This window comes from Callorhinus ursinus, unplaced genomic scaffold (assembly GCF_003265705.2).
Source record: "Callorhinus ursinus isolate GAN/ISIS: 27379988/994484 unplaced genomic scaffold, GSC_fseal_2.0 scaffold7, whole genome shotgun sequence".
NCBI lineage: Eukaryota > Metazoa > Chordata > Mammalia > Carnivora > Otariidae > Callorhinus > Callorhinus ursinus.
This window is the reverse complement of record NW_027397069.1, coordinates 24,027,353-24,037,797: the sequence shown is the minus strand read 5'-3', so window position 1 is coordinate 24,037,797 and position 10,445 is coordinate 24,027,353. Positions and strand designations below refer to the sequence as shown.

At 42.3% G+C, this 10,445-nt stretch overlaps 1 protein-coding gene across 1 annotated transcript; it reads right to left on the bottom strand.

Moving 5' to 3' along the window:
- Positions 1 to 1,177: 1,177 nt before the first annotated feature.
- Positions 1,178 to 2,032, bottom strand: LOC112826512 (transcription factor BTF3-like). The gene is made up of 2 exons (XM_025874662.2): positions 1,557 to 2,032; positions 1,178 to 1,456 (listed from the first exon to the last, which is right to left on the bottom strand). The coding sequence occupies exons 1-2, from the start codon at positions 1,996 to 1,998 to the stop codon at positions 1,410 to 1,412; spliced, it is 489 nt and encodes a 162-aa protein (XP_025730447.1). The 5' UTR covers positions 1,999 to 2,032; the 3' UTR covers positions 1,178 to 1,409.
- Positions 2,033 to 10,445: the final 8,413 nt, after the last annotated feature.

Genomic DNA, 10,445 nt, shown 5'->3' with positions numbered 1-10,445 from the left:
ATTTATTCACGAGCTCATCAGCTCCAGCAGCATTGATTAATGGGCCACTCTGCACATGACACCAAAATGGAGATCCAAGGAATGGAAAGGAAGTGCATCTCTAGTTGTAGAAAACCCCTACATATAAGGAACATTTAGGGGGGAGAAAAATCACAGGGTGAGAAATAAGCCATCAGGACAGTATTTATAGGTACCAGGGAATTGAAATGTAGCATCTGTGTGAATTCACATTACCCTGAAGGAGTCAAGAAACAAACTAGAAGCGTCTGGAGTTGTTCTGATTTTGATTTTTGAGAAGCATTACCAGGTGTCCTGTCTATTTGCAGTGAAGGGAGTTGGGGTATCGGCAGGAAAGGCTACTAAGCAGAGTCGGACACGGTAATGCCGCCACTACAGTGAAAGGCGGGGGGGGGGCACATGTGAGTAAAAGCGCTTTAAGACAATCTGTACCTGGGGCGCCTGGGTGGCTCAGTCGTTAAGCGTCTGCCTTCTGCTCAGGTCATGATCCCAGGGTCCTGGGATCAAGCCCCGCATCGGGCTCCTTGCTCCACGGAAAGCCTGCTTCTCCCTCTCCCATCCCCCTGCTTGTGTTCTCTCTCTCACTGTCTCTCTCTGTGTGTCAAATAAATAAATTTAAATAAAAAAAAAAAAAAGACAATCTGTACCGGTTAACCTGCAAACGCCGGAGACTCTCCTAAAGGAGCAGAAGGCAAAATGAAGTACGTTGGGCCCTGTGAAAATGATGTTAGCTTTCATGTTATCTTCTGCTTGTGGCCGTGTGCCTGTGAACGTCTCTGACATGTGGCTGTCTTCCTCAGGTTTCCTCCAGGCCCTCATTTTAGAACAGGGCTCAGCTCTCCCCATCTCCAAAAAAAAAAAAAAAAAAAGCAAGCAAGCAAGCAAGCAAAACTGGTCCACATAGACTTCATGAACATTATAGATTTGGTTGAAGATTTCCGTTGGAGAAGAAAGCACGTCACGTTTCCCTCAGAAAAAACCAGTACAAATCCTGAGGTGCTTCTGTTCTTCCCCAGGCACCTTCCTCCCTTCCTGTCCTTTCACTTGGGCAGTGTCCCCAGCTTCCTTACACCAGCTTCCTGGATGGTGGGGCTTCTCCCAGCTTCTATTATTTCTGTCTTCTTTTTTTTTTTTTTCCTAGGCAAAGAACTTGATTAACCTTGTTTCAAACTTTATTCCCAGGCTTCTTCAGCTTAAATAGCTGCAAAGAATGAATTGTGTATAAGCAAAAACTGAAAAGAGCTGCAGTGTCCAAGGGGCTTGGGCTTAAAAATATTAGAGATCTAGATTTTATCAGATCCATGAACAAAATTTTAAAAAGCAGTCATAATATAAAACAGCAGTTCCCAGTAACTTCTTCAAGTTTTATGTTCTTCAGAAGTTGACTCAATTCAGTTTGCTTCATTCTTAGAAGCTTCATCAAAATTCTCCACAAGATCTTATTACCAGTTCCCCCAAGGGAGGCTTTCCTACAGTATAAAGATTTGTTATTCTTCCTTCTAAGATTCTCTACGTTGGCCATAAGTGAAGGTTCCTACCCGGAACTTCATCATCATCCTCCTCTCCCGTAGCAAGTGGTGCTTTTCCATCCACAGATTGTTTGGGCAGAGCTTCAGCCAGTCTTCTTAAACTAGTCAGACTGTCTGCACCAAGTTGGTTTAAGATACTGGGTAGCATTTCTGTCAGCTGCTTTGTCTCAGCATGGCCTGTAATGGTGAAAGTGTTCGCTGCCAGTGATGCCTGGACTTCGGGGTTGTTAAAATGGACCACTGTTCCTTGGTTTGTGAACATATTCACTTCTTCAATACCAGAGATATTGTTTACCCCTAACTTCTTTAAGGAGAACTGAAGTTTTTTATCATCTGCTGTAGCCGTTCTACGAACCACCTTCTTCTTTCGGCGAGCAGTTCCTTTCCCACCAATGCGCCCTTGTGCTTGCAGCTTGGCGAGTTTCTCCTGGTTCATGATAGTTTCTTTCATCTTGTTGGAGCGGAAATGGGACCGCGCGGGGGAATAGAGTTGGCGCTCAGGGGGTCTCGGGCGGACCCGCTGAGATCAGGTGCACACACGCGGGGACGCAAGATGGCAGCTAGAGCTCTGTCTTCTTTTTATACAGTCTGCTTTAGCTCCAACTCAGCTCCCTGAGTTCAATGGGAGATTGTACATTAAGGCTAATGATTTCATCACCCAAATATTTTCTAATTACATAAAGTGTGGAATTATGGAGAGATTGAAGTAATTTAGCCCAAATATAGAATAAATTTAGGATGGAAGATATTTTTTATATTCTCAATTTCCCATTTCTTTAACACCCCAAAGTTTTCCTTTTCTCCACAGATCCCTGTTATGGACCAAATATTTGTTTTCCCCCACCTCAAATTCAGATGTTGAAGCCCTCATCCCTAATATGACTATATTTGGAAGCAGGGCCTGGGAAGAAGTGATAAGGTTAAATGAGGTTATATGGGTGAGGCCTTAATCCTATAGGACTGGTGTCATTATAAGAAGGGGAAGAGACACCAGAGTTCCCTCTCCCCCCACCCCTCACTTTCCCCACCTTCCTGCCCAATCTTATAAGAATACAGCAAGAAGGTGGCTGGCCATCTGCAAGTCAAGAAAAGAGCTCTCAGTAGAAATTGAATTGGCTGGCACCTTGATCATGAACTTCTAGCCTCTGGAACTGAGAGAAAATAAATTTCTGCTGTTTAAGCCACTTAGTCAATGGTGTTTTATTATGGCATCCAGCACAGACTAATACAACCTGTACTCCACATTCTCCCCATTCACTCTTAGCAGATGATCTTGCCTCTAGCTTCACTGAGAAAACTGAGGTCCTTAAGTATTAAATCCTTCACCTTCCTCCTATATGACCAATAACTATCTCTATTTCTTCCTATTTTCTGCTTTGCCCATTTCAGTGCAAGAGTTGACAACACGTCTGTTCAAGGCTCATTCTTCTAATTTGGGCTGGGATCCATCTCTCACCTGCTTGGAGCTGATACACTCCCTGCTTAAAGCCGTCCTACAGTCACAGCTTAAGTAAAACCCATACTCCCTACTGAAAGCTCTAGAGCTCCAAAAGTTCTGCCATTTGACAGACCCCCTTGCCTATCTCTCTGACTTCATCTCCTACTGTGATGTAGTTCCTGAATCACTGGTTTCTGTCTGTTTCCCAATCACACCAAGCTCACCCCACCCTTAGATGCATACATTGGCTATTTGTTCCATCTAGAATGCTCTCCCCACAGAGCATCCATGGCTAGTGCCTGTTTTCATTCAAGTCTCCCTTCAAATGTCAGTCCTCAGACAGGACTTCCCTAAATACCTAATATAAAGCCATTCTACAACAAACAAAAATAAAAAAGGGACACTTCCATTCTCTATCATATCACTACCTAGAATTACTTTATCTGTTCTATTGGCTGTCTTCCAGAAAATTTCCATGAGAACAGGGACCTTCTCTCTCTCTCTCTCTCTCTCTCTCTCTCTCTCTCTCTCTCTTTTAAATATTTTATTTATTTATTTGACAGAGAGAGAGAGAGTGCGCAAGCAGGGGGAGTGGCAGGCAGAGTGAGAGGGAGAAGCAGGTTCCCCACTGAGGGGTTCGATCCCAGGCCCCCAGGATCATGACCTAAGTGTCTGAAGACAGACACTTAGCTAACTGAACTACCCAGGCGCCCTGGGACCTCGTCTCTTACTTTACTTCTCTGTACCCAGTGTCTTAAGACAATGCCTGGTGCACAGTATCACTTGTAAACATCACTATTGAACTCATCATCTCCTCTCCTCCCCTCTTCTCAAGTGATCATCCCTACGGCTATTGTTCCTCAGCATAAAAACACACTCGGATATTTCACATTCTGGGAGCAAAAGTTCCCATCTGACCACACATCTCCCATCAGTTATTTGTCTGTTGATTTCCTTCCCTTTGGAACCACCTACACTTCCTTAACGAGGACCCTAAGCCATCTATTTCCACCTCCTGCACCTTACCAGAATCTGACGTTGTTACCCTCCTATCCACTTCATTGCCTTTCACCGAGATGGTAAGTTACCACCAGATTGCCTCCTTCAATAGATATCACTTTCTCCTCATTTTACTCGACCATGTGTGACATAATATGGTTGACTGTCCCTTTTTTCTGAAACCCTTTCCTTCTTCAATTTGTATGAAGCCACATTCTTCTGGTATTTCTTTCTTTCTTTTTTTTACCTTTCCCTATTGGTTTTTCCTTTCCTAAATGAGTTTTTCCTTCTCCACACTTTTTAAGGGTTGCAACTCGCGTGTGTCCCAGGGCCCTGCAGGAAACGTACAGGTGTGAAGCCACCGGTAGGCGGAAGTGCTAGTTAACAGGGGGTGGTGGGAACTGTGAGGGAGTGCAGAATGCTCCCTATCCCTTCCAGAAGGCATTCAATCCAAGTTTTTTAGAATGCTCTCCTAGCCAGACAAACTACCTGTGGGCAAATGGAGGCCACGAAGTTGTAACCTGTGTATTAACCGTTGGTGTTCCTTGGAGCTTTTCCTTGGGTTCTGCTTTCTATTCCGTATATTCTAACTGGAAGCCCCACTCAAAACTACAACTTCAGCTACCGCTGATGTTTCACTGAGTGTCTCTTTCACAGGTCCTGTAATGCACGAGGCTTAGGACACAGGGGCAGGGGCAGGCAGACTTGAATATATGAGTCCCTGCTCAGCCATTTACCAGCTCTGTGACCTCAGGCAAATTAGTTCATTCTCTGAGCCTCTCTTTCCTTATACGTAAAACGAGGATAATAATAGTCATTCTTACAAGAGTCTTTAGAAGATAAAGTTATGCATGTGAAGTACTTAGCATGTAGTAAGTGCTCAGTGAAAGTTAGCTCTTTGGTTGAACATCTCTAAGGAGAATGGCAATAAATATCCCAAATTCAACATTGCTAAGCTGAACTCCTCATCTTTCTTGCACAGTTTGATCCTTGTGTTACAAGCACCACCTTTTATATGGGTGACCAGGCTAGAAGCCAGGCACCATTCTAGACTTCTCCCCCTCTGCCTCTGCCTCACCCCGAACACTATCCACCAACACACCTTGACAGTCTCCAAAGGCCCAGCCATGCGGCCTCTGTCATGTCTTACTGGATCCATGTCCTTTCCTTCAATTCTACCAATGTCTTCACCCAGCCGTTGTCATTTCTTGTTTAGATTATTGCCATGACCTCTTAACTGAACTCTCAGCCTCATATCTTGACCTCCTTCATTCCATTCTCTGTATTTTTGTCAAAGTGAACTTTCTAAAATGGAAGTTTAATCATGTCACTCCTCTGCTTGGAAACATTCCAAGTCTCTATCCCATGTATGTAATAAATAACAAATTTCTGATCTGGCCCTTGCCTTCACTTGGAGAATTACTTTCCATTATTCTTCAGCCAGAACTATCTACTTCAGCTATTCCCGATGACTTCGACCCCCTTGTAGCAAGTTTCACTCTCTTAGGGATGCCCTTCCCTGCCTCCCTATCAGACTAACCTCTTCCCTATCTCGGTTCAAGCATTATCACTTCTGGATGCCTTTCCTGGCGAGCCAGTCTGATCTCCCCTCAGCATGCCTCGCCAACAGGGCTCTTTCAATTATGGTAGATTTGAAAACAGAGGAAAAGCTAACATTATTTGGAGGCGGGAAAAAAGAAGGACTGACAACATGACCTAAGAGATTTGATATTCTTTTATGGTGACAGAGAGTGAGAAAAAGGAAGTCAGTGAACAGTGTACAAGTAAGAAGGGAGATCTGACCGGGTGATCTTATTTTGAAATCCTTGTCATTTGGGGAAAAAAATAGAAGAATAAAATTTTCAAGCTAATGATCATGTTGTGTCTAAGTCATATCTGAATAAAAGGATGTGCTAAGTTGATGTGCAGATACTTATAAATGACCCCTTCATGTGCTTGACAGCACAAACTGCCTGGGAATTGAGGAAAGCTTATCAGAGAAGTTCTAGGAAGAACTTAGGTAATAAGAATTCAAGAGTCATCTAGGTTAATGATTTAGGTTACTTAAAATATCTTGCTGTTAAAAGACAAGATAAAATCTATGAAATGAATAAAAATACATACCACTATTTTAACATTTAATATGGGTTTAACTCAACTATATGATTAAAGGGTATGTTGAGACCTACTTCAGGATTTCTCATGCATTTAAGCAAGTTACTACCACATCTGTAAAAGTTTACATATATATTTTGATATGATGTACATGTTTGTGGATGTATACAGACTTCAATATATCCACACCAACATATATTTATCTGAATACAAAACAAATTACATTTTACCATCTTTCTGTATTTTAAGAAAATTGTATGCTTACCAGTGCAGGTTTCTCGAACTATGGGGCTCCATTCATTTACTTGTGACTTAGAAAGTCAACTTGGTGGGCTTTGACCAAAGCTTTTCAAAATCCATGGCTATAGAATAGGATAGAAAACATCAGCGTAACACCTAGGAAGGGAAGTATTGTTTTTACAAATGGGGGTCATGGTCGACATGTTTGAAGAACACACCTTCGAGAGGTTCAGGGAGAGACGAGATTGAGAGCATCTGGCTTCTGAGCTCCCTCAGTTCCCATCCAGTGGTGAAAGCCACTTGGAAATACTAGGCTTCTGTCCCGTCCAGACGCAAGGACACACTTAATGACGTCAGAGTATTTTCCCACTTTTATCTGGGGGGACGGGCCAAAGGCCAACTGTGGGTCTCCTGGGGAACTGGAATACCTTTACCACTTGGCAATGAGAACTCTATAATGTGCTTGCTTTCTTCTCTCTTCTAGTTGCTAGCAAGGGAGAGTTAAACTCAGCACCCCATTTAGTTTTCCACAGCCATTGGCCTCCTGATCATTTCCCTGGTTGCCCTTCCTCTTGTCTTTCTCCCAAATATACTACCTTCCTTAATCCCTAGATTTTGTGTCTTCACTTCATTAGTTTTTATGCCTGATTGTCCTATAAGTGATCATATTGTAATTGTATTGTAAGTTCCTCAAAACCTACCTGGAGGTTTGTGCTTCTAAAAAAACTCCAGGAAATGGAGGCATCCTCTCTACCTTCAATGTATTTATCTTTTACTTTTATAAATGTGTAATATTTATAATATTTCTGAGGAATCATGAGAATCACCATGTGCAAAATAATTAGAATACCCTCTCTTATTGTTAAGGATGATTTGCAGTAAAAATAGACAGATGCAACTTTATAGTCTTGGGAAGAATATGCCTTTAATCTCCCCAAATTTCAATTGGCGTAACTATACTGCAATTGTGAAAATGTTGGGCTCTTTTAGCTGAGAGAACTGTCAAAAGGGACAGTTTGCATTTTATTCCAGTGCTCTATCACCTTCACCCATTTGGTGTAGCAATTTAATAAAAGCTGAATCAATTAATTTTATTTGCTTTTTATTTACAAAACAAAACAAAACAACACTTCTAATACATCCCCCATGAAAATTCTCAGATGTGACGGCCACGAGACTTGCAAATTATCTTGTGGTCCTTGAGGATGTTAGAACTTACACACATGGTGAGGAGCCTGGGGACCCCCGTTAGATTTCCAACAGTAATTTTGAATTCTGGCTTATTATTCGGAACCATAAATCATGGGGCATGTTTACCAGACTCTTGCATCCCCCTCCTCTCCACCAGATCTTCATGAAAATGATTACCAGCACTGAATGGATGATCAGGCCTGAAAGCATCACAACTTAATGGAGGAAGTGGAGGTGGCTATTTCCAGATTCATATTCTAATCAGAAGGCGGTAGAATCTGAGCTAGCCCTAAGGGGCTTGTCAAGCCACTGCTACAGCTGATATCTTGGTCCAGTTTTTAATTAAGGCTCCTAATTATGTGGGATAGTACCCTCTCCCTATTTTTTTTTAAGCAATGTAAACAACGAGAGACTGATCTGTGACCACCACTTCATGACCTGTGTGAGACAGAGCCTTGAGAACATTTATGTATGTGGAAATAAAGATTCCAGTTAGCTCTGTAGCAGTGGCGTCATTTTTTAAAAATAATCAAAGAAATGTCAAAATGAAGCAATGTAAACAGTAATCATTAATGGCCTTTACTCATATGGGTAGAATTAGAATCTGGAGCTTCTGGGAGTTTCTGTGTACTGTCTTACAGAAAAAAAAAAAAAAAGTTGTGTTGTATTTGTTCCAAAGCTCCTGGATGCTTATTTCCAGGCTTCTTCAAAGGAGCTAGGAATGTAGTGGGTGAGTTCTAAGCGATTTTAGGCAGGTATATGATTTAATATCTATTACTGCAGGCACAGTTGGTCTGGGTACAGGATATGTGATCCCCCCCTTCACAGTGTCAGGGAGGACAAGGAGACACAGCAAGTCCCTCAGAGGCTGAAGGGACAGAGCTGTTTATCTCGTGAAGTTAATTAAATATGGTGAGATCATCAAGATATAGGGTCATGAAGCAGCTTGCCCCTTCAGGTAAGGCTGCCGGCCTTAGGAAATAAAAATACAGGATGCTGCCTCAGTTTGAACTTCAGAAAGCCAATGAATAATATTTTGGTATAAGCATGTCCCAGATATTGTATTTTATGGCAATTATTTGTCTTTGACTTCCATCTGAAATTATTCATGTATTCAGAGTATTTATACTCCCTTGATATCATAGTCCAAAGGTATTGTATTTTATGGATCTCAAATTCTGAGAAACATTGAAAAGCTTTCAAGATCACTTTTGTGAGAAAAAATTATAGTCAACTTATGTTCCACGCTGTACTAACAAACACATGTGTCACCTCAAAATATTCATGTTTATGGTACTTACGCATGTATGTGTAAGGACATACAGTCATGTGGTCCAGCTTATTGCTTGATCTTAGCATAGCGAGCACAGGATTATATTCTTACACGAAAACTATGGGATTGAATTCTGAAAGTGAGTTTCTCTCATATTGTCTTTCTCATCATATAATACTTCACAATTTACAGTGTCCAAGAACTTTGCTTCCATTCTCTTAGCTCACGCTCCTAGGACTCTGTGAGTTAGATAGTGTTGCCTTCCTTTTAGAGAAGAGGAAACTAGAGCTCGGGCTAAGCATCTTGCCTGAGGTCATTGGATGAGGAGGTGACAGAAGCAAGAAAACCCCTCAGGTCTTCTGACCCCGGTGCACTGAGCTCTCTGTGGTCTCAGTAATGAGCCTAAAATGTAAACCTTGGTTATTCTCTGAGAAGGTACCACTGAAAAAGATATGGACATCCATTCCAAGGGTCTGAAAACAATAATGCTTTATTAATTGGCATCCTCTCCTCAGACTTTATGTCACTGAAGACTTCAGTTAAGATGCAGGTTGCCCCAGTTCCTGTGCATAATCAGAGGCTGCCGATGGAATGGTGACCTCTCAGCTGCCCGTTCTCTTTCTGCCACGTACCTTTCTCTCCTGGTTCACCTTCCTCCCCAGTCTACTGTGCCTTGGTACCAACTCCATCCTCATAGGTAGACCTTGTGAACATGCAGTGGCAGGGGATGAAAAAAGAGGGGATTATCAGGAAGGGGAAGATGGGATAGGCTGCATTGCCTGAGAGAGGCAGAGGTGTAAGCCAGCTTTGTCTTCGGCCCCCCTTTTACCTTCTCAGGACCCTCTTCCTTCCTGTAGGGCTCTTTACTCCAGAGCCCCCACTTGTCCCACTGCCTCTAGGGAAATGTCAAAGATAGCTTCATCCTTGTATATTTTTAAAATGTAGATTAATATTACTTCATTTCTCTACATCCCCAAAGATCCTTCGTTGGCCTCTGGGGAGAGATTTGTCTTTCTTAGTAAATTTTTAAGAACCAACACAAAGGAGATTCTATATCATAGGTTAACATTTTACTATCTCATCCCTTTGTTAAAAACCCATGGCAAAAACCCTTTAATTATTCCCACTCTGCAAATGGTTGTGTTTTTTTTTTTACATTTTTAAAATTTTATTATGGTATGTTAATCACCATACATTACAACATTAGTTTTTTTTAAAGATTTTATTTATTTATTTGAGACAGAGAGAATGAGAGAGAGAGAGAGCACATGAGAGGGGGGAGGGTCAGAGGGAGAAGCAGACTCCCCGCTGAGCAGGGAGCCTGATGCGGGACTCGATCCAGGGACTCCGGGATCATGACCTGAGCCGAAGGCAGTCGCTTAACCAACTGAGCCACCCAGGCGCCCTACAACATTAGTTTTTGATGTAGTGATCCATGATTCATTGTTTGCGTATAACACCCAGTGCTCCATGCAGAACGTGCCCTCTTTAATACCCATCACAGGGCTAACCCATCCCCCCACCCCCTTCCCCTCTAGAACCCTCAGTTTGTTTCTCAGAGTCCATAGTCTCTCATGGTTCTTCTCCCCCTCCGGTCTCCCTCCCTTCATTTATCCCTTCCTACTATTTTCTTTTTTTTTTT